This window comes from Ambystoma mexicanum, chromosome 1q (genome assembly GCF_040938575.1).
Source record: "Ambystoma mexicanum isolate Mex_15411 chromosome 1q, UKY_AmexF1_1, whole genome shotgun sequence".
Lineage (NCBI taxonomy): Eukaryota > Metazoa > Chordata > Amphibia > Caudata > Ambystomatidae > Ambystoma > Ambystoma mexicanum.
The window spans coordinates 1,430,675,809-1,430,700,577 of NC_090922.1; the positions used below are offsets into that span (position 1 = coordinate 1,430,675,809).

At 45.0% G+C, this 24,769-nt stretch overlaps 1 protein-coding gene across 1 annotated transcript in view; it reads left to right on the plus strand.

Moving 5' to 3' along the window:
- ATP6V0B (ATPase H+ transporting V0 subunit b) overlaps nucleotides 1-24,769 on the plus strand; it is a 317,011-nt gene that overhangs the window by 175,902 nt on the left and 116,340 nt on the right. Inside the window, exon 6 of the mRNA XM_069642304.1 lies at nucleotides 13,221-13,272. Within this exon, the coding sequence (XP_069498405.1) occupies nucleotides 13,221-13,272 (52 nt within the window). The remainder of the gene's footprint in view (nucleotides 1-13,220; nucleotides 13,273-24,769) is intronic.

Consider the following 24,769-nt stretch of genomic DNA (forward strand, 5'->3'; position numbering starts at 1 on the left):
TTCTTGAGCCAGTTGATGTGCTGTCTGAAATTTGGGTATGCTTGGTCTGCTCTCAGTGAGGGGGGGTGGTGGTGTTAAAGAGTCCCAAAGCTGTGCAGCTTTGCCTGGGAAGTTACTCCCCTGCCCCCATGTCCCCCACCCACCCCCGTGCCTCCCTCCCTGCCCAGCTTTAGTCAATTTGAATCTCGGTAAATCAGGCGGTTTGTGTTTGCAGTTCAAGTGGGCCGGTTGGGGATCTTCTATTAATTCTCTCCGAGATAGCGGTGTGCAGCATTGTTTAGGGGCACTTGTGGGTTAACGAGGCAATTTTAAGATGGACTTTGTCGCTGGTGGAGAGCCAGTTATGCTGTCTTACCTCCGAGACATGCCCTTTCCTAGCTAAGCCCAATGCCACTCTGAGGGCATTATTCTGAAGAATCTGAATTTTGCTGATGATGTACTTATTGGCACCAAGGTATAGGGAGTTACAATAGTCCAATTTGGACAAGATTAAAACTCTGGCCAGAACGGTACAGCTTTTTTTAAAGAATGGAATGGCTTGCCTGCTCTAATCAGCTTACATGTGTATGCAGAGGCAGAGACCATGGAATTAACCTGTTTGGTAAAGGTGAGGGTGGAGTCCAAATAAAAACCTAAGGTGTTTACCTCTTTAGCGACCTTAATAGTGTTGCCATCGATATTAAAGGTGGTGTATTTGTGGCAAAGTTTGTTGAGGTTGGGCGTAGTTCCCAGAATAATAAGCTCAGTTTTGTCATCATTCAGGCATAGACCATGGACAGCATCCATGCTGGATGATGAGATAAATGTTTACCAAGGCCAAATCCTTGTCATAATCCCCAGTAAGTGGTAGTTGGTGTAGGTGATTACAAGAAGGTCCAGATCATCAAAAAGGGGCTTGGTAAAAATGTTACATTGTGGGGGAGACACAGGAGTCCTGTGGCACTCCACACGTGATGGGAATAGGGTCTGCTGCTGCTGATGGCGAGAAGACTCCCATTACCTGTTGAGTAGAAAGGATTGGATCCAGACTATAGCCTCCTGGGCGAAGTGAGCTGCTGAGTCAAGGTGGGTACATAGGACCTTGTGGTCCACCAAGTCAAACACAGCTGATAGATCCAGAAGAAGTAAAAAGGCTGATTTCCCTTTGTCCCCAAACCCAGCAATTTGGGCCTTGAAGTCAATCAGCACCGTTTCCGTACCATGTTGAGGCCTGAATCCTGATTGACAAACTCCTAGTAGCTGGTTATGCTCTAGGTAATCCTGAATTTGGAGATAAGCCACCCTATCTAAACATTTTAGTAAAAATGGCACTGTCGTTATAGGTCTATAATTGGTGGGTATGGTTGGATCTAGTGACTGTTTCTTGAGGTGTGGGAGTACCCAGGACTCCTTAAGGTTAATGGGGATGGTGCCAGTAGAAAATGAGATGTTGATTAGCCTAGATATAAAGGGTGCTAGGTCTTAGCAGCATCTTTGATGATTTCGGCTGGGCATTTATCTCCCTGACAGTTCGAGTGTTTGAGGGAGAGGATGATTTTTTTTTTTAACTCAAGAATTGTAACTTTTGCAAAACTAAAATGTTGTGCTGGTTTATGTGGAGGCATGGCAGTGCTAGTCTGTGTGATCACGTTGGTTAGGTTTACCTTTAGGTTTTTTTTGGCAATCTTGTCCTGGAGAGTAGTAACCTTGTTGGACAGAACCTTCTGAATATATTGGAACACCAAGTTTTATCTTTCACACAATTATCAGGCACAGGGATTGGTGCTTCAAGCACTTTTTGGATAAGTTATTTTGTACTGGAGTTGGCTTGCATGATTCTGTTGTACGTTTCCTGCTTGGTACAAAGTATTTCTTTCTTATAAAGAGATGTGATATTGAAAAGGGTGGCCTTGTTTACATCAGGATTTACTGGGGTTATGAGGAACCTATTTCGAGGTACTTGCTTGTTCGAACTCTGCGCCCTCTATATTGATATGACTCACTCTGATTTTCAGGTTGCATTGACATTGGTAACAATGGAGTCTTTGGTTCCTCTACTCCATTTGGAAAGACAAGATTAGAATGGTTACACTTGAATTAAGTTGTTGAATTACGTTAAGAAGAAAAAGATCCCACGCCTTGTGTGTTTGATTCAGTGTTAATTTATATATATATTCAATGCCCTTTTGCGATGACACGTGTTTCGACGTATAAAGTCTTTTTCAAATCAGGGCTACATTCCAAATACAAAAGAATCAATCACAATCATTTGACAAAATAAAACCTGATTTGTAGCAATTATTATAATCATTGCCAAATTACAACGTGAATAACAAAACAAAATATATGTTCATCAACATTATGTATGCCAATATGCGTTATAAAGAAAAATCCAACAGTTGTGTGTACATACATGTAGTAAAAAATGAATAGAAATGGCCATTTTAGGGAGGGGGAAGGGTAGGAGGTTGTAGGTAGTCAACAAAAAATAAAATAAATAAATCAATGGTGAACACTATACAGAACATTTTTTAAATGTAAGGTCACCTTGGCTTGAAATGACTTCAATTTGTACAAATCACACTAAGTTGCAAAATACTTGCGCATTTTACCCAGTATTTTTGATGCACCACATATTCTTCACAGCATTGCCATCCAGTCATGGGATAATCCCAGTTTGCCTATTGGAGAGACCCCCACATTGCATGAGTGGACTTACACATGTTTAAGTATTGAAACACAAAATATGTTCCTACATTGGTTTCCATCATGCATGTCTTTTAACCCTTATTTGGGAGAGTGTAACCCTTTTATCCTTATTCACCCTGATTTCCATAATGTGTCATTTCAAACTCATCTAGTGGTAAATAAAGTACTTGTATGTTTCTTATTAAAGGATAGTTCCGGGACTTTTTTTTATTGTCCCTACGGGTCGGCCATGTGTTTGTAAGCATAAATCGGTAGATCGTAGGAAACTTTCCTATGGACCTTACCCGACTTTTCGCCCATTATCGCACTCGAAATCAGCCTCCATTTTGTGATAATCCTATCATTCCGCCGCATCGACCTGGCTCACCTGCCTTTGCGGCACTAAATCAAATCCCCCGCCCCTGAGCCTGACATCAGCAGACGCGTACTGCCCATTTCAAGCACGTCTCGTGTCAACAATCGCTGCGCCTCAGCTATTGACGTGTTGCCATGGAAATGGCAGGACGCCTCTTTCCCCAATAAGTATAAACAGACCGTTTCACAACATACAGCAGCAGATTTTCGATTCCATTCCTCTCTCTGTGTTACTTTGAGTATTCTGTGACTCGTTTCAGTGCTCTGGTCAGCTACCTTCGCCGCTTGTAGCCCGTGTGAACACCTGTACCATCTCTGTAAATTATTTTACTATCTTTACCGCACAATGGCCACAATAATGCCGTATATGTACGAGCCCGAGTACACCGAGGAGGAACTACTGGAAAGGCAAGCACGCGAAAACGATGGGGATTCGGACGGCAGTTGGGAGGACCAGTCAACGGATGAAGAGCCTGGACCATGTCGCATGGACGGCGTCTCCACCTGGTGCACGTGCAATCGGTGCGAGCTAATGCCAACTGAGGAGGAGAACTGCTGCTGCCGTGAAAATTCCGGGTGCTTGGCCTACATTTCGGAAAGCGAGCAAAGTCAGCAGGAAGGCGAGCAAAGTCCGCAATGCATCACCGAGCTGCCAGAGTTCAGGGAAGCCTGCCTCTCACGGACAGTGTTGAGGATGATGATGGTGCTTATGCACGAACTTCGTGGCACTGTTCGTCCGCGTAATCCGAGTAACGAGTAGGTATACTCTGTTTGTGATGTCAGTGATGCCACCACTATTTCATGGTCGTCTCCCACATATAAAATTACATTTACATATCATTCGAACGCCTGTAAATTGGTTCCATATAGTGCATTTTCTAGATATAATTTTTTTCTAAGAAAAATGACATGTGTTACCTGAATCGACATTGATAAGAAAGTTTGGTCAGTTTAATACAGTTTGCATCTTTTTTTTTCACAGGTGGTACAGGCTGGTGGCCTATCGTTGCTTCACTTGGTGGCTTCACGGGAGGCTCGGACACCGCGTTCGGAGAGTAATACCTGCCTGTGCGGTACTTGCCATTAGACAACATTTCCCCAGTGACAGTGGACAATACCGCGGATTTTCCCTCGATGTGCTGCAACCTCAACTTTACAATGTGTAATGTTTATTATTTATGTTTAATTAAAATCTAAAATAAAGCCCAACATATATTTTAAAATTTTTTAAATGAATCTAGTGTATATTCTCCTGGGAGGGTGAGGTATTTATAAACTCACCCCCCTGCCTTCCATGTAGTAGATCCTGCAGCCATCCTCTTACATTCAGTTAGATGGCCTCTCCTTGGTGAGGCCCTGCGGCAAACGGGTCTTGTCTGCACGACCACCGCCCCGATCCACCCCCCGCCCTATCAAAGGCAGTTCGCACCGGGGTACTTGCGCTGCTGGCAAGTGGAGCTGTCAGGGAGCGATAAAGGCCAAGAGGTGCCAAAGACCATGTACACTTCAAAGTGGTCTATAGAGCATGGGTTGTTGTTCCCATGTCTACCTCCAGACCCCGTGTCTCCTGCCAAGCATCCCCCCTCACGCTGGACGGCCACCTGCAATCCACATAAGTGTGTCTCCATTCACGAGTCTTCCTGTGTCTTGTCTGCACGACCACCGCCCCGATCCACCCCCCGCCTTATCAAAGGCAGTTCGCACCGGGGTACTTGCGCTGCTGGCAAGTGGAGCTGTCAGGGAGCGATAAAGGCCAAGAGGTGCCAAAGACCATGTACACTTCAAAGCGGTCTATAGAGCATGGGTTTGTTGTTCCCATGTCTACCTCCAGACCCCGTGTCTCCTGCCAAGCATCCCCCCTCACGCTGGACGGCCCCCTGCAGACCGCATAATGCCACGACATATACACGTCATTCATTCACAAACACACCCCTGTTTCGAATTCTTTATAACCCACTTCATATTTCTAATGAGAACTTCTTTGCGCTTTGCTAGTCAACCCGTGAAGGTGCTGGTTATCTGCTCTTCGTCTCTGTGAACTTCCGTGACCACTTTGAGCAAACTCGTCAGTTTGCAACCTGTGAACTGCTCCCTGTTCTACGACAAGAAACTACTCTGATCCCTGCATCTAACTGTTTGTTCGTCAAGGTAAGTCCATGTACCATAATCATTTTGCGTCCAATTTTTTAATTTATATCTATTTGCTAGTAGTCATCAAATTGCATCCATGTTTTCTTTTCGTTCACGACAGTACATGCAAGGAACTAGTCACATGTTCTGAGTTTAGTCAAATTACTTTTTCTATTTTTTGAAAGTTATTGAAATACTTATCCGCATGTGAATAACGTGTATAGTTCCAAGAACCAAAACGGACCTTGCATTGAACCTTTTATGTGTCATTTAATGTTTTAACACATTGGTATTCATAGAGAATTGTTGATCTTTACTTTTCAGAACTTTCCATAATGCCTGCCTGTTCCATTGGCGGTTGCCCTTCGAAGACCCATAACAAATCTGAAGGTACTATAATGCATGTTTTCCCTAAGACAATAGATCAGATAAGAGAATGGGTCCAATATTGCGGATATCCAGCCTCTGAGATAGAAAGTAGAGTCCTAGAAGTCTTTGCGGACAAGAGGGGTGATCGATACCGCATCTGCAGCAGGCACTTTAGCCCAGACATGTACTCCACATCATTGCTAATAAAGAAGAAAACACCGCGAGCGAGGCGAAAATTGCTCTCAACCGCTATTCCCACTCTATTCGTCCACATCCCTCCACTGGTGAGTCAAGTTTACGTATTTATCTCTCGGCATTGCGGTAGTGTGTAGCATTAGCTAACAATAATTTCCCCATTTATGTATCCACTCAATATGAAGGCGGAAGATTCTCCATCCGTGTCGTTATTGCAGTCATCAGCCACTTCAAGCGCCTATCGGGTAATCTTACTTAGCTATTCTGACACTGACTTGTTTTAGGCATGTAAATCAATAGTTTTAATTGATCGTGTAATTATTTTACCTAATGGTACACCACAGTACTCGTCCTCTAGTCTTTGTTTTCAGTTATAATTATTGTTATCCAAAATAATGCAAGTACTGTCTTTCAGGGAGATGCTGAGGAGTCCAACGCATTGACGACAACCGTAGATGTCACTCAGATGCTCGAGGTACGTTTCCGGACAGTTCCATCGATGGAGATCATCAGATCTTGCATTCTTGAGGCGTGATTGTTACACACAATGTTTCTTTCGTTTTTAGCCATTGGTATGTCCTTCTGTCGTCGCCCTCCTATGTGTCTTCTTTTTTCAATATTGTGTTCATTACTAATGAAAGTCCTATGTTTCAGGGAGTCGATGGAGCATTAGTCCAAGAAGAAGGGGGAGCATGCAGTTACGGGTCGGCGCAACAGCTTGCAGAAGTGTGCACCGCAGTTACAGCGTCCCTTGATGTTCTTATGCATTTCGAGGTATGGATACTGACAGATCAATCATGCGAGATCAAATGACGTGATTACATCCGCTATACTTCCTTCTTTATTAACGCAAGTACTATGTTTCAGGGAGCTGACGGAGCTTCTTCAACAAGAACATCACCCCTAGTAGTTGATGCAGATCTCTGGGTGGTGACACTTCCAACGATGGAGCAAATCGAATCATATTTAGATATCCATTATTTATTTTAGACAACTGATCATTTGTGCAGGTCTATTTAGATGAGCCGTTGACGCCTGCAGAAAGTTTATGTTCTTTTAAACAAAATAGAAAACCATACTAATGCAATTACTGTGTTTCAGGGAGTTGCTGAAGCGTCATCTTCAATAATATCATCAATGGAAGTCTATGCGGAGCCCGAGGTATGGATCTTGACAGTTCAATCTAACTAGATCAACAATGCGTGAACTATTGTCGTTTGAATGTTCTACACAATGCGTTCATTCGTGTTTTGCTATTGAGATGTACGTATGGGTATTGGTCCCCAAGTACATTTTGTGTTTTCAATATTATTATACATACTAATGAAAGTTCTATGTTTCAGGGAGTCGATGGAGCCTCAGTGAGTGATGGATGTGCTTATCATGAAAATATAGTCGTTGCAGCGCGAGAGGAAGTGGAGACATGCACACACGAGTCGGAGCAACAGCGTCCAGATGTTGAAGTTCGAGGAAAGAAAGTTTCAAAGAAAAGAAAGCAAAAGAAGGTTAGTGTCCTGTTCACTATATTATGTTGTCTTTCACTGTCAATAGTTCAATACTGTAAGTTGTGTTTAAACTGAACATCCCTTTTCTAATCTGTCCTCTAGTTGCGAGTGGGTGTAAGAACTAGATCTACACAGACAGTGAAGCGAACGAGAGATGTTGCTTGTCAAACCTTTTGGCAGGGACTTGAGACTGGAGATGCATCGTGCCAATGGGAAGAATATGAAGTGATTGACAACGGAGCTATACCACCACCAGCCATTGATAGTGAATGTCCTCCTGGTAGTTTGGATGCAGTCGGAGATCAATTCACAGAATCCACACCCGCAAAAACTAAGAGTGCGCGAAAGTTGAAGACATTGTTTTTTTCTCCCATCTCCGGACAAGGAACAGATGTTGCAATGGAAGAGAATGAAGTGGACGACAATGAAACACCATCAATATCACTCAGCATAGCGGAAGACGATATCAGAGATTGTACCTTTCATGCGAGTGACATGTCCTCAACGTTACAGGCCGAACCAGCTGGGATGCAGAGTGACAGTATAAGGAAAGAGGCCAAATTCATTGTATTCGATAGCTGTTTGATGGATATTATTATGATGATGAAATGTGGGCATTGGGTTGGTGGGGAAGTATGTGGGGAGCCATTGATTAATGTGACTCGTGCAATTCGAGGCACTAACCTTAAAATACATGCCACCTGTACACACTATCATCCGTTCGCATGGTCTGCACAACCCATGCTGGGGCAACTGCCAGCAGGCAATCTACTTTGTGCAGCGGCCGCACTTTTTAGTGGTTCAAGTTTTAAAAAGTTACAGTATTTCTTTCAGTTTGTGGGAATCCATTTCATTGCGAAAAGTCAGTTCTACAAATACCAAACCGATTATCTATTTCCAGCCATCAGCGAAGCTTGGAGAATGGAAAAAATGTCAATGGAAAGTACATTCGCGGGCAAACGCTTCAGGCTAGCCGGTGATGGACAGTGCGACAGCCCAGGATTTTCAGCCAAGTACTGCACCTACCACTTTCAGGACATGGAAAGTAAGAAAATTGTGAGTTCGGTGGTCGTGCAGGTGTCACAAAGTACATCCTCAGTGGCCATGGAGAAAGTTGGCTTTGTAGCATCATTGCAAGAACTACAATCGCGGGGAATGGTGATCGACCTGATAGCCACGGACAGACACGTTTCAATTGCCAAGACAATGAGAGAAGAGTACAAAAATATAAATCACCAATTTGACGTATGGCATCTTGCAAAAACAATCAATAAAAAATTGTCGGCTGCAGGAAAAAAAAAGATATGCAAGGTATTTCACAGTGGTCCAAGTCAATCAGCAACCATCTTTGGTGGAGCTCAAAAACATGTGAAGGGTCGTTGGAAATTCTACTGGAAAAATGGCGGTCAGTAATGTTGCACTGTAGCAACGTACATCGATGGTCGACAAATGAGCATTTCCACAAATGTGAACATGGCCATTTGTCCACAGAGGAGGCACGGAAGAAGAAGTGGTTGATTCCTTCATCACCCACTCACAAGGCCATTGAAAAGATTGTATTTGATAAAACTATAACAAGAGATTTGAGGGGACTCACGGAATTCTGCCACACAGGAGATTTGGAGGTGTTCCACAATATGTGCCTAAAGTACAGGCCCAAAAGATTGCATTTTGGCATGGAAGGCATGATAAATCGGACTCTTCTAGCGGTCTTGGCACATAACCATAATGTTGGCCGTCAACAAAGTAGGACGACCGGAACTTTAGGGACGCTTCGCTACAATAAGGCCTTCACTAAAAGAAGTAAACAATGGGTGATCAAACCAGTGTTTGAGGATATGCAATATGAGTTTATTGAGAGACTTATCGTAGATGTCCTCGATAGGCACATACATGGAGTGGTGAACGAACCTATGCAGGGGACAACTGCATTGCCACCCAACATTGCCTCTGTTCCATGTCCACCTAAAGCAGAGCTCATTGAGAAATACACATCACGGTTTAAATAATTGTAATTTGATTGTCTGTTCTCTCGAGTCTCCTCATGTTGCAGGCCCATTGCAATTAAACCAAACAGTAATATAAATCATTTTTACAAAAATTATAGAATGTTTCCGTATTACAAACACATGGCCGACCCATAGGGACAATAAAAAAAAAAGGCACGCAGACAAGATGCCCTTACACTAACTGCAGCTAACTAGAAATGTGTGCTCGCTCAAAGTGAAGGTCAGCTGCTTTGATGTTTTGCTCGGGTGGCGGAACGGCCCACGACCCAATATAAGGTTCTATTGTGATTTGACCTTGACAGGCCGGGACCATCCTGAAAGACTAAGAAAAGATAATGAATAAAATTTCAGAAACGAAACGATGAGCCACGTTCATTAGAAGAAGTAACGTCGGCAAAGAAGGAGTGGTGTTTCGGGTCTGCCCTACACGGAGACACAATGGAAAATGCAAATATAATGTAAGTAACTTTTGATGAGTTTATACCGCAATTTCATTACTATACAGTGGCTTTAAAGACGTGTTCAGTTGTACTTGTTCGTTCTATGTGGCATATTGTTTTCTACCGCGCACTATCTTGAGGAGAAACATCTGCTTTTACTGAAGCACCTCAAAACCTTCCTCTTTGCTTCTGCTTTCTCTCTCCCTCTCCCCTGCTACAACTGGTCCACTGTCTGCGACCTCGGTCCTGGGCCCTTCCACTCTCCACCTGCACTGCCTCCCTGTCAACCCCTGCACTGGGGGACTGTCTCAGTATCCGACAGCCCCCCCTTCCCAGCACTTGTTCTGCACTTACCTTGCACTTGCCACCAGCTGGCCCTATTTATTTATTATTTTATGCTACTTACCTTGTACTCCACTCCCCCCCCCCCCCCCATGCCTCGCCACGCCTTTAAACACTTGTGTACACCCAGTAGCGCTGTCCTCGCTATGAAATGAATAATTTTAATAAGGATCTGATGGTGAGACTAATTTCATTTTTTATGTTTTTAGGTACATCATTCACTACTGTCTGTGTCACGAGTACCAGACACCGGCGGACGGCTTCTACAGCCGCCAGTTGCTTCTCCGCGTGAACAACGTTACCACCCTGACCATTTTATGGGACGATCGCCAAGTACAAGTATGCCCTTACGCGGTACTAACGGTTAGATGCAACATACCTACCGTTGTGGTGGCCTAGTGCCTCGTTGTTGGAACAGCCATGCGATTATCAGTGCGACCGAAGAGCTTATTTTTATCGTAAACCAACACCCTGTGTACTGCACACGAACATCGCTTCCCTCAAGACGAACTAATTTGGATCGAGAGCAAAGAAAAATGCAAATCGCTGAATATTCTCTAAACATTTGATGTCCAATAAACGTACTTTGCCAAATGTACAATCTTGCCGTTTGCTTTTAAACCACGGTTTCACATTCCGAATTGTGGTGCTGTATTGTGAGATGCTCTAAGACCCTGTGTACAGCAAAGGACCATCGCGTTCCTCAATACGAACTTTTTGGAACATGAGCAAATAAAAATGCAAATCGCTGAATATTCTCTAAACATTTGATGTCAAATAAATGTACTTTACCACATTTACAATCTTGCGGTTTGATTTCAAAGTACAGTTTCATATTCCGAATTGTGGTGCGCTGTATTGTGAGCTGATCTGTGTTGATTTCCGGGGTCTGTGTGGAGTCGCGTAGAAGACGCCTGGGCGCGTTTGCCTACGCAGCTCAGTCACGTCACGGATAGAGGCGGGGAATATGAATGTTTTGATAGTCTGTTTCAGGGGCGGGGGATTTGATTTAGTGCCGCAAAGGCAGGTGAGCCAGGTCGATGCGGCGGAATGATAGGATTATCACAAAATGGAGGCTGATTTCGAGTGCGATAATGGGCGAAAAGTCGGGTAAGGTCCATAGGAAAGTTTCCTACGATCTACCGATTTATGCTTACAAACACATGGCCGACCCGTAGGGACAATAAAAAAAAAGTCCCGGAACTATCCTTTAACGTAATTCAGAAAATGGGCACATCAGCATAATTCAAGTGTAACCCTTCTAATCTTGTTTACATCAGATTGTAGCTGCCTCCACATGCCTTTTGCATTTTCTTTCCGTTCTTGGGGTGCTCTGGGTTTGCTTTTTCTCATTTTTAGCGGCAATGGTGTCTAAGGCTTCAGTCATGGTTTTATTGTATTCATTAACTAAGGTAGTGGGATTGGTGGTATCTGGTAGTGAGTTGAGGGTTGGTAGTATTAAGTTTATCTGCAGTGATCTTTTTATTTCTCGTTAGGGTAGGAGGAGCGAATAGGTTTTGGTAGTGAGAATTTTAGCTGCTAATGTAAATGCTACCAGATTGTGGTCTGCCCATAACTGTGGGGTTATGGCAGTGATGGAGGCATTGCAGTTGTAATCTGCCACCCAATCAAGTGTTCTGCCTTTGTCGTGAGTTGGTAGTGTCACTCTTTGCGTGAGGCAAAGTTCAGTGAGGACATTGGCGGCGGCTGCTGCTGCTTGCTGGTCTTTGGGTTCGTTGAAACACTTGAGATCCCCAAGCAGGAGTACTTGCAATGTATTTTTTAAATGCGCCGATAGGAACTCGAGGTCTGTATATTAGATGAATGGTGCGTGTTTGGGAGTCAGAAATGGGTAATTTGGCGGCGAGGGATTTAACATCAGGAGAAGGGACAAGTCTCATGGCTAGATTGGATTTGGTTATGAGAGCTACGCCTCCGCCACGGGCCTCAATTCTGTCTGCTATAAGAATGGTATTGTTGTCGGGTATAGCGAGCATAAGGGCAGGGCCTGCTGCTGCATTTAGCCATGATTCAGTAATGGCTAAAAAGTCCAAATTTTCTGCCTGAATTAAATCCGCTACCTCTATGGCGTGAGCTCCTAAGGATCTAAGGTTTATTAAGGCTCTCTTGAGGTCTGGAACAAGATTCCCTGTCAATGGATTGGGCGCAGTACGGTTCTTTGCTTCATCAGTCGGTGACACAATCTGTGGTTTATTATGCTGGTATTGTTTGTTGGTAAGACTGTCGTCTTGGGCATGGATAGAGTAGAAGGAATGTTATTTTTGGTTATGATGGTTTGTTTATTGTGTGTGCATTTCCTTCTAGGCCTATATTGGTCATTGAGTTGGTAGGTGGTTCGAATAATTTAGTCAGTCTAGAGCGGAGTTTGATGTTTCTAGAGGACGTGTGACAGGGTGTATTAGTGAAGAGTAGACCCTCGGTGAGATTAACGTGAAGTGGTAGTTGACGTTAGCCCAAATTACTGGGTGACGGTGGGGTAGGTGAACCAATCAATATGGGAGCCATATTTGTTGTTTTAGAGTCTCGAACTGGTATGTTAGAAGGGCTTGTAATATTGGACACTGGAACTGGTGTCAGTATGGCCCACAGTAAGACTGGCTGTAGGGCAGTGGCATACATAATGCCCTTGAGAGGTAGAATCGGCTACTTCCGTTTGCTATCAGTAGTGTGAAATACGCATTGGTATGGTAGGCAAATTCAAGGTGCAAACAGTGGGTCTGGATACACTCTGGTAGAATAGGCTACTTCAGTTAACTAGTAGTAGGGACAAATATGCATTTATAGGATAGGCAAATTGAATTTGCATAGCAATCAATTGAGAGTAGATCTAGATGCACGTTGGTGTGTGGGTCAGTACAGGATGTCTATAGGTATATAAGCATTGGCAATCGCAATCCATCCTGAGATTCTGATTTCTATATTGTGGCAAGTGTCCTCATGTAGCATTGTCCAGTAGAACGTAATTCTTGTTGGGTGTTTAAAGGTGTTCAACGAGTCAGTCTTTATCAATTCAAGAGGGAAGGTTGTCCACATTACAGGTGTTGAAGTAAAGTCAAACCACAACCTTAATGTTAATTTGACATCTACAAAGCACAGTGGCAACCTTTACTCAATGACTATGCTGGTTTATCTCCACTCATGCAGGTATTTTCTTTATTATCCCACAGAATTTTCACGGAACTACTCCCGAGACAATTGGTACGAAGAACTACCAGGCAGGTATGTACTGTTATTAAAATCTTTTAATCACATGAAGTATGGAGCAGTCTCGCATGATTACAATCTGATTTAGATCTTCCTTTTTATGTGCATTGTTTGGTAAGAATTGGTGCAGTCAAACTTGTGTGGGACTACACAAGACTCATCTCCTTGGTTTTAGACCGACCTTTTAATGAGCATGTACTACACAAGTTGGTACTGTGACTGAGCAGCCAGCTTACCTTAATAGGGGTAATGTATGTGAGTTGTAGAGCTGAGCAATGAAACCAGTAAATACAAATATCCAGGTAAACAGTTTTAATTTAATTATTTATATACAAATATATTTAAAGCATTCTTTAATAAGCAGTAATTGGCTGTAACATTAATCCCAAGTTGGGATTCATTCAAACAGTGAGCCATAAAGCCGGTGAGTAATTCATTCATATGTTACATATGTTCTAGCACACAGCGAAGATGTCATTTGAGGTCAGTATAGCAATATTGAGTTTTTCAGGAAGGAAAGGTGGTTAGATCAGAGCAGACTGATAGGTTTTAAGAACAGGGTTGGGGAGAATGTTCATTCTAGTGCTGAATTCCTCCCTCCTTGGAGACCCCCAGCTCTTTTGCTGGACTTGGGACTTTTTCATTTTAACACTGGAGTGAGAGACCTTTTTCTCACTCATGTGATTTGACCGGATATGCATTTGGTGTTTTTACTGTTTTTGGAGTCTTACGAACTCGTAGGCCTTTACTTTTTGTATGGTGATACAGAACACCTTCAGTGCAGGGTCACAGAGAAAACCTTTTAGATTTCTCATAAGGTTTAAATACTTTTTCTTGTGTGAACTACAGTTCCCAAGAATGGTAAAGTGAAATTGGCTTTACCTTTTCTCTTTGTAGGTCCAGCACACACCATTTTATGTGGAGTGCTGGGGGGGGGGGGTTAGCTATTAGCCCCTTATCCTACATTATCATGTAACATTTGTATGTTACCCTCACTACTTTAAATGGTTGGTGGCAGTGGTTTAATTTTTCCTACCATTGTGCTTTTCTACCACAGACTGAACCCTCAGCTGCAGTAGAGCACTCATGGGTGATCATTTTGGCAAAATGGCCCCTGACTTTTTCTCCATTTTCTATTTGTGAGGTCTTCCTTGGGTTTTACTGTACGTTGATGCAGATTTGAGCCCTTTGTTTGCCTTGCCTTTGGCGGGCTTCAGCCCTGACGCCTGCCTCTGGCTCCAGTGTGTCTGGAAGGGCAGGATGTGAGGGAGGTTCTTTAAACTCCCCTGTCCATTCTCTCTAGGAATGCCTGAATACAATCAGCCCTGATCGGCTAGCTCTCCTTTCGGGACAGTCACCCTGCTGTGTCTTTGACAGCCTAGGCTGTGTATGAATGGGAGAAACCTGCTTAAAAGTCGAGGGGGTTTTGGGTCTAGAGGCAGAGTTGACCACTGGGAGAAAGACCCGATGAAGGAAACCGTGAACGAAGCTTGCTGCATCTTCTTGGACTTTGCGAATTGCCTGGTGAAGCCCTGCTGCTGTGCTGAAACTCCTTTTTCATTTCGACAGAGAAGCACCGGACAGAACAACTTCTCTCCTTTGGGTTAGTGCGACCAACAAACCCCGAGACAAACTCCACTGGACCATCTTTCCCGACTGGCTGGATTTCTTCGCTGCTGCAAGAGCCAAGTGCCATGGGTTGAGTAATCCATAGTCGAGTGCAACGTCTGAAATCCGCAAGAACCTCCAGGAGTCTTGGGTCCCTCCAGAAGCGGGACAACCAAAGCTCTAGTCCCCTCACCAGAGTGCAGGACCAAAGAAGTGAAGGAAGCCCAACCGGTATCCGAGATCCGCGATGGTGCTGTTTGCTAAGCGCTGAAACCGCAAAGTGCAGCTGAACCGAAAAGAGCCCGTAGCTGCCGGCGACCTCCCTAGTAACGCCGCAGGAGCCCTCCAGATGTCCTCCCTCTTGTCGCCATGACTGAGGCTCAGGAACACTGGGTCTGCACCGCTGTAGCAGGACAGAATCCAGCTGGACCACTCTTCTTGAAACCAGAGGTACTGTTTTAGACTTGGGGTACTTGCCTAATTGTCCTTTAGCTGTGCTTTTCTCAATTGGGAATTCGAGTGGCTTACCTTAAGAATTGATTCCAACTCTTCACAGGCTTAAGTGTGTGACCCTACAAGTTATTTTCTAACAAACTCTCTAACTTTGTGCAATAATTTGATTCTAAGTGGTGCCTCAGATCCACAGACTGTTTCAAATTAACTTTGGCTGGCCTGGCTCCCAGCAGTCTTTTAGCCCATTGACTTAGATATTGATTTTCCCCTCATAGGTGGTAGCTTGTTTTAGACTGTTACTGCTGGGAAAGGCTGGTCTAGATTAGTGTCCTCGCATATACCGAGAACCTGTTTAACCTTTTTTTTATTTTTTTATTTTGCAACCTCAATCTGCAAAGTAGAACTAGTGTGATATATAAACGCCATTACTTTCCTTGTGATTGGTTTCAGCTCAGGGTGTAGGAATTGTGTAAGAAGCATATCCAAAGATAATCCACTAACATTTTCTGATTCCGTAAAGTAATTTTAAAGTGTATTTACATTGTTGCATGAATTCCCTTTTTTAAAGAACACTTATTTAAAAATTGATGTTAGTTTAATAACTATTTATAACCGAAACCTTGAGTGTAAGTGTTACTTGGCTACTTGTATTTACAGGTTTCATTTGTACAATGCTACAGCTCACATTTATCTCTTTTTGAGATGGGCCTGGCTGCTCAGTCACACTACCAACTTGACCTATACCAAAAGGTGGGTTACCCAATACCAAGCAGATGTGTTGTCTCAGTGTGATTGCATCAATTCTTACCCCTAGATTCTCGCAAAGGGATGCAGGCAGTCAATTATCCCGACATTAAAGTGGTCAACATTTAAGACCTGTAAGGCAACAAGCAATGCCAAAGGCAATAGGTTTAGAAGGAATCCTTTAGGGGTCAAGGACAGCCAAAGTCCATGGACAAAGTCTCTGAGTAACTCTATTGTGCCATTTTATATGACAGCAGTCCGGTACTAGCAGGTGAAAGTTGGCTGTACAGTTGTCTGTAAAACGGGATTCTGTTATGAGTAGATCAAGCTCCAGAGAAGATGTAGTTTTGTTTAGTACAATAGCATTCTTTATTGCTGAGCGAGCATTTATAAAAGCATACCTCAGTGGTGCTATTGTGGTGTTAGTATGATGCTGCGTTTTGTCTGTACCTATACTGTACAATCTGATTTTATTCAGGGCATGACGCAGCAGCGCGCAAAGACTTTTTCCCTATGAGATAAATTATCTGCAAAACAAATAAACCTCATGTTACAATGGATAGTTAAAAATACTTACACAAAACGGTGTCCATGGGTATTTAGCCTTAGGAGAAGGGAGTCTGCCTTCTAAGGTGCCGGGAGCAAGTGACTACGCAAAATGCCACATTTGCCACACAGACTGGCTGCTCTGTCCTGCTGGCGCTCTCACCCCTGTTAACAAAATAAGAGCTTGCAATAACTAAAACTCTCGAGTTTTATTTCATTTGCAAAAGCAAATAGCAGTGTTTGCAGAATGCAATGTCAAACGGGCAGGGAGTCTACTGCCACGTCCAACCGAAGAGTGCTAAATTCACTGGCAGTTAATATTAAAATCTAGAGGTTTCAATCAAATTTGATTACACATCTACATCAAATAATTATAATCAATTTAAAAGTTCTTAAAGCAACAATTACTTTAAAAGCAGTATAGATGATAACGGGAATGGGGGCAACAGATTGGCTAAAAGTAAAAAACAAGCAGCATAACATAGTGGCGTATAATCTCTTGTTCCAGTCATTCATTCTTTCTGGAGAGACCATCAGCATTTTGGTGATTGCATCCTCACCTCTGCTCAATGGTAAAATCAAACCCTTGGAGACCATCTCAGTAATTGCAGACCCCCACCTCCCCCTTCATTTGTATTAACCATCTCAAGAGTTGGTGGTCTGAGTAAGGAAAGTAGAACCATACAAGTATGGCCTAAACTTCTTCAATGACCATACAATGGCAAAACACTTGTGTTCTATAGTTGCCCATTTTGTTTTACAGTCCTTCAGTTTGCTACTGATGAAGCAAATGGGTTGTTCTCTGCCTTGCTCCTCCAGTTGACTTAAGACTGCACCGATCCCTGTGTTGGAAGCATCCATTTGTACTATAAAGGATTGTTTGTAATCGGGACCTCTTAAGACTGTAGCTTTTCACAGGGCTTGTTTCAGCCCTGCAAATGCCTTGGCACACTCCTCATTCCACCTGACCACCTTGGGAAATTTTGGAGAGGGGTTGACATTCAGGGGAGAAGCTATGGTCCCATAGTTCTCAATGACGTTTCTGTAGTACCCAGTGAGACCTAGGAAAGGCGCTCACCTGGGTTTGAGTAGCTCCCAGTTCTGGTCTAGAGATATAGGCCTTCAGACAGTTGGTGTGAAAGACCCTAGGGGCCTCCTTGGGGTTGCCCAAGTCAACTAAATAGTTAACCTTAAGTTTGCCTACAACCTTGAACGGTCCTATCCATTTGTCCTGTAAGGCCCTCTGCCTTGTAGGAACCTTAACCAATATTAACTGGCCTGGAGTAAACTCCACCATGTTGGCCTTCTGGTCATGCCAATGTTTGACCAGAGCCTGACCAGCTTTCAGGTTTTCTGTTGCTGCTTTCATCAAAAGTACCATCCTCCTATTGATGCCTAGCACAGTCAGTGACACGGACTGGCTTCAGGCATGGAGGACTCGCCAAACCCTCTTTAATCTGGGCCAAGGGGCCTCTGAATGGATGACCATAGAGGAGCTCAAATGGGCTGAAACTCCCTCCTGCTTGAGGCACCTCTCTGTAAGAAAATAGAAGGCATTGCAGTAGAAGGTCCCACTTGCTTCTCTGAGGTTCTTCTAAAGCACCTATCATGCTCTTCATTGTTCTGTTAAACCTCTCCACCCACCCATTTGTTTGAAGGTGGTAGGCAGTTGAGAACTTACTCTACAGTTGTTCCACATGGTCTGCATGTAGTAGGTCATAAAATTAGATCCCCTGTCAGAGATGATTTCCTTAGGAAACACAACCCTGGTCAAAAATACCAAGGAAACCCTTAGCCACTGCTTGGGCAGTGGAGGTCCTCCTAGGTAAAGCCTCAGGGCTACCTGGTAGCATGGTCTACCACAAGCAATATAAATCGATTGCTAACAATGTCAATCCCCCACCCTCTCAAAAGGAACTCTGGGAGGGATACTAAAGGTGCCACGTTCTTGGATCCACAAGTCTGGCATGCCTGGCAGTTACTACAATGTTTTTCAACATCTGCACCCATCTTGGGCCAGTAAAAGTACAGAGAAAGATCTTATCTCCTGAGGTACTACCGGTCGCCAGAAGTTCCATGGGGTAGATTCTGTTGGATCACTTGTTGGGGAGTATTCTCATAAATGTGCTAATTCCCTCCACCTTGGAACCCCCAGCAACTTTGCTAGAATTTTTTTTCTCAACCTGGAGAGAGCGAAACCCTTTTTCCCCCCACTCTCATGTATTTTTGTGTGATTTCTTTTACATTGTGTGTCACAGCACCTTCAGTGCAGTGGCACAGGGAAGTCTTTCAGATTTCCCAAAGGTTTGAATACCTTCTCTTGGTTAAACTACTGTTTCCAAGAGCAGTAAAGTGAAATTAACTTTACTTAGATTTGTAACTTTCTAGACCCAGCACACACTATTTTACAATGGGGTGCTGGAGGGTTTACCTAGTATACCCTTAGTCTATCTTCTCATGTAACATTTTTTATGTTCCCCTTTCCTCACTGAATGGCTGGTGGCAGTGGTTTCGTTTTAACTACCATGGTGTGAATTTACAGTGGGTTGCGTTCGCTGCTGCAGTAAAGCACCAAAGGGTGCCATTTAAGCCAAAATGGCCCAGTCTTCTTTTTTCGCCATTTCTTTGTGGAGAGGTCCTTCTTGAGATTTACTCTGCGTGCCAAACCAGGTTTGGTCTCATTGTTCGCTTTGCCTTTGGTGGGATTCACGAGTGAAGCCTGCCTCTGGCTCCAGGTTGTCTGGGGTAGGCAGGAAGTGAGGGAGGTACTCTCTGTGCTTAGTCTCCTAGGAGACCCAAATGCACTCTGTTGATTGGCCGGCTGACTGTCCGGCAAGTACAGCCACCCTGCTGGGTGACTGACAGCTAGGCTGGAATGAATGGGAGAGAACTGAATAAAATGCAAGGCTTTTGGCTTGGAAGGCAGTCGACCACTGGACGAAGGAACCAAAGAACTTAAGAGGATGCCTGCTGGAAAGTTGGTTTGCCCAGTGAAGCCCTGCTGCTGTGCTGAAACTCCAAATTCGTATCAGCAGAGAAGCCCCTGCAAGGACGTCTTGGCGGGACCAATCAACTCCAAAGTAAGCCACCTGGACAACCATCTCGGAGCTGGTTGAATTTCCAGAGTTGCTGCTGGAAACCGTATAGCCAGGGAGAGTAACACCAGATTGTGTGCCTTACTTTTAAGCTGGCCTAGAGTTCCAGGAAGATCCTCCGGACTCCCAGGAAGCAGGACTGACCGAGTCTGAGCACCCTCAACAGCCAGGAACCACGGTGTTGCTATTTTTTGCGGTTGACATGAGGAGCTGAAACACTGAACAGCCACTGAATTTAAGATTGCCGGTTGCGAGCGGAGACCGTCCCATTGCAGTGCAGGAGTTCCCAGAAGTACTCCCTCTTGTCCCCACGACTGAGGCCCAGGAAAAGTGAGATCTGCATAGCTGCACAGGAACAGAAGTCATCTGCTGCACTTTTTCTTCAATAGAAAGGTACTGTTAAAAGTCTGAGAACTTAACTCTTACTATAGTTACTTGCATCTTCTACTTCTATCTTCCTAATCGGCTTGTGGCCCTACATTTGATTCTTCTTTTCTTCAAAGACTTCTAAAACATGGTGTTAAGACTTTTCTACTTACTTACCAGAAGTGCTTCATCCTATATAAGACGTTTGCCCATTGACTTTGGCTAGCCTATTGTACTGAATTACTTTTCCTGGGGGGATCCAAAAGTATTTGCCTGCTTAAGAATAATTATGGTCTCTTGTATGTTCTTAACAACCTTTTCCTTTGACTTATTACTATACGATTCTAAATGCAACAGTGATTTCTGATGCTTGTTAATCTGCTTAGAATAACATGCTGTGCATTTAGTCAGACATCCAGTGGTCACTGCAGAGTATTGCATCTTGTCTTTCGAGAATCGAATGGGGACGTCGACATGGGCGTGCCTTTAACATTATCCCTAACGTGATGTGTAGTGTACCCAAAATGCCTCACGCCTCGAGGTCCCTCAGATTGTTTTTTCTGCCAGCATACTGGTCGCCTTATGCGGAGCTCGTCCAGAGAAATTGCTATTGTTTTCTTCGACATTTGGTCCTATGTATAAATATTAAGAGTTATAGATATTACCCTACTGTCCCTTCCATCGGCGGCTGTTTTCCAGGTCTCTGGCCCCTTCTGGCCCACCTGCACAGTAGGGAGAAGGGAGAGTGGGGTCGGGGTGGACATTTCCCTTTCTGAGAATGCCTTTCCCTTTCCTCTTTGTTCCCTGGGTCTCTGTCACTTTGTTTCCTCACCTATGGAGAGGACTCCATTTAGGTTTTGTCCTTCTTTTGAGGCCAAATTCCCTTGGAAGGATAAACAGCGTAAATTTAATCTGTTTGCCCCTTAATCGCAATGAGACGGTTTGTGCGGCTTGAAAGCTCCTGTGCCCGAAAACTTTGAAGGAGTGCCTTGTTAAGCGGTGGACGGCCTACGGAATGTCACAGGCAGAGTATAGCTCTCCCGCTGCTACAACCGCCGATTGTGACGAGGGGCTGAGTGGCGAACAAGCCTCCGATTCGGATGCGATTGACCTCTCGGCTGAGCACTCTCGCTCTGTCTGTCCCCGGCCCCGCTAGGCAAGCCTCAGGTCCTACTATGGGGAATGTACACCCGGCGACGAAGATGCACACGTGTCACACACTAATCACACAACCCCAGGGACATCTTCGACGAAACAGTCGAAATGACCCGTAGCGCCAACGGTAACACCTAGAACTTCAGGCCGCCCGTCAGGATCGGCAGCCCACCTCGCAACCGCAGAAGCGCCTTGCGACTGGGCCCTCTAAATCGAAGGGCGCTGCCCCCAATATTCAGGAATCCGCCGAGACGCATCGTAAGAAGGCATCCACGGCCAAAAAGGCCCCAGTTCTGCTGAAAGTAGTGGCGCAACCAGAGGCCCGAACTTGAACTTCCAGATTGTGAAGTGATTACCGAAAGCATCGCCAGGATCATTTCGGCAGTTCATCACGAGCAGCGGTCCAAGGATTCATCGAAACCCAAGGACAAGCACAAGGATTTGTCTAAATCCAGCGATAAGCCGAGGTTGTTCCCGGAACCTACGGAAAGGCCTACAGACGGACACGCGTCAACCGTCTGTACCCCGAAAGGACTTTTCGGAAGTTCTTGAAGGGATTTCTTCGGCATTAAAGAAGAAATCTCGACGTTTGCAGACAGAAGATCCACTAGAAAGAGCCCCTTCCACCCCTGGACCGCTCTGGTTTATCTGTTTGGACCAGAGAAAAAGATGAAAAGGAGGAAAATATTTGACCTCGCTGAGGAGCAGGCTCAAGATGAAGATCCTTTTGCCGAATCTGAGGAGGTTCATTTGGACCCCACTGAGGGTTGGGGAGTAGACCCAGACCCCATTGATCCTCGCCCTTGGCAGTCACCTACTCCAACACCGTAACCTGATGCCTTGTGCTTTGACTCCATTCCAACCACCCCCACTCGACAGGCCTTCCGGGTGATGATCAAATGACTTTAAACGTCATATTGAGGAAAGCCGCGGAACACTTCAGCTACTCAGGAAGCCGTTCCAGAGGCTGATTTTGTGGAGGACATTTTAAAAGAAACCACCTGCCAGCCAAGCCATTCCTCTCCTAAATTCAATGAAGAAGCGATTGGCCCCTTCTTTATTAACACTTGCACTTACTAGAGCAGTGAATCCGAGGATAGAACAACTTCGACCCTCCCCCCTCTGACCACCTCTACATCAGGGGTCATTCTACTCCAGATTCACTGGTTGACAACTACAGGAAAAGAGCAGAGGTTCCCCCTATGTACTCGGGAGGTACCCCCTGACAAGGAGTGTAAGAGACTTTATGCTCTGGGGAAAAGGATCACTGCGGCGTCAGCATTTGCATGGCAAACAGTACAACTTTGTTGGACAGCTATGCTGATGCACAATGGGCCAAGCTAGAGGAGGGCCTTCAAGGAGTTCCTCAATCGTTACGAGCCTGTCTGCTCTCAACAGTGGTAGAAGGCAGACAAGTTAACCAAAGCATGCTAAAAAATACTTTGGATGCAGCAGAGACGGCCGGAAGGTCTTTGGCTCAGGGTGTACTCCTGAAAAGGCATGCATGGCTAAGGAACTCTGGTCTCAAGCCAAAAACACAATCTTCACTTGTAAATAAACCAGTGGAGGAAACTAATTTATTTGGAAAGGCAGTGGATGAAGCCCTCAAAACTGCAAAGGAGCATAGACTCTGGCTCAGATCACCCAGAGACCTTCACAAAAGTTGGGAGCGTGAATAGACGTTCCTTTTGTGGCCAACGTTTCCCTCAAAATCAGTATGGCTCAGGAAATAACTAGCCCCTCCCCAAGGAACCCGCAGCTACACCAGCCCATATCCCTCAAGGGGGCCGGAATTTTACCCATCGAGGCTCCCCAGCCTCGGGCCAGAAATGACCCGCAGTTCCGGGTCCCCTCCCATGCATTCCCAGTCGGGGGCCGACTAACATCATTACTTCAAGCATGGGAGGGAATAACTACAGACCATTGGGTGCTAAAGACCGTTGCCCACGGGTGCTGTATAGAATTCTGCTGGACCCCCAGTCCAGACCGCCACGAGCAAGACGCCGGAGACCAGAAACTTGGCGCATCCTGCTATAAGAAGTCGAAGCCCTGCAGGAAAAGGGCGCCATATAGGTCGTACCTCTTCTACAGATAAACAAGGGCATTTATTCAGTGTTCTTCCTTGAACCCAAAAAGGATCTTACCATGCGCCCTGTACTAGATTTGCACCCAGCGAATACATTTGTGAAGCACCAAAAGTTTCATATGTCACGCTGTAAGAGGTAATTCCCATGCTCACACAGGGATTACATGGCAACATTGGACATTAAAGATGCATACTTTCATATTTCAATGTTGCCGGCGCACAGAAAATGCCTCAGATTCATGATACAAGACAAGCACTATCAGTTCAACGTACTACCCTTCGGCTGCACCAAGGGCATTTACAAAAGTACTGGCAGTGGCAGCAGCACACCTCTGCAGGCAATCAATTCCAGTTTATCCTTACCTTGATGACTGGCTCATAACAAGGGACTCCTACGAAACTGGTCTGTCAAATACTCAAAGAACTATAGATCTTTTATTCAGTCTGGGATTCTCCAACGCAAAGAAATCCAGCCTAGACCCCAGTCACGTCCAGCAGTTCCTTGGGGCTCTAATTCGAACAAAGGACGGCCTTGTCTTTCCCTCCAACGAGAGAGTCCAAAACATGCTGTTCAAATCCCTCAATATGTACCCAGTCGAGAGTTGATGGTAGCGCAAAGCTATGCGACTGTTAGGAATTATGGTGTCATGCATTTATTTGGTACCTCACACGCGCTTGCGCCCAATGCAGCAGTGGCTCAACAGCCAGTGGTGTCAGGCCAGCGTACAATGGGAAGATCTAGTGGTTGTTTTGCCAGCCCTTGTTCTCGCGCTACGGTGGTGGTCGAGGGAGAACCTCTTGAAGGGGAAATCCTTCACCAGCCCCGCAGTGGGGGCCACTCTAACTACAGACGCATCTCTCACAGGATGGGGAGCTCACCTGCTTCAACAGACGGCGCAGAGTTTGGTCGTGAAACATAGCATCCGACCACATAAACCTGTTGGAACTGTTGGCAGTATTCAAAACACTGAAAGCTTTCCAGACACAACTGCAGGGAAAGACGCTCCTGGTCCTCACAGACGGCACCACAGCCACGTACAATCTGAACAAGCAAGGGGGGCACTCGCTCCCAGGGCTGTCCAAACTGTCTCAGAACATTTGGAAATGGGCTCTCAAACACAATGTTCCTGTTTGTCACATGTTCCAGGGGAACATAATCTTCTGGCAGACGTTATCCGCAGAGATTTCCCACTACCCATGCAGTACAAATGGCGATTACACAAAGACATAGTCTCCAGCGTTTTCGCAGAATGGGGCTTCCCAGAGATCGACTTGTTTGCAACTCTGGAGAACGCTCAATGCCAAGAGTATGCCTCCAGGTACCCCCAGAACCGTTCGAAGGGGGAACGGACTCTGGATAATATGGTCAGGGATATGGCCCCCCGACTCCACTGCTCAACAAGATGGCGCACAAGATGCACCAGGAACCAGTCACAATGATATTGGTGCCCCCATGTGG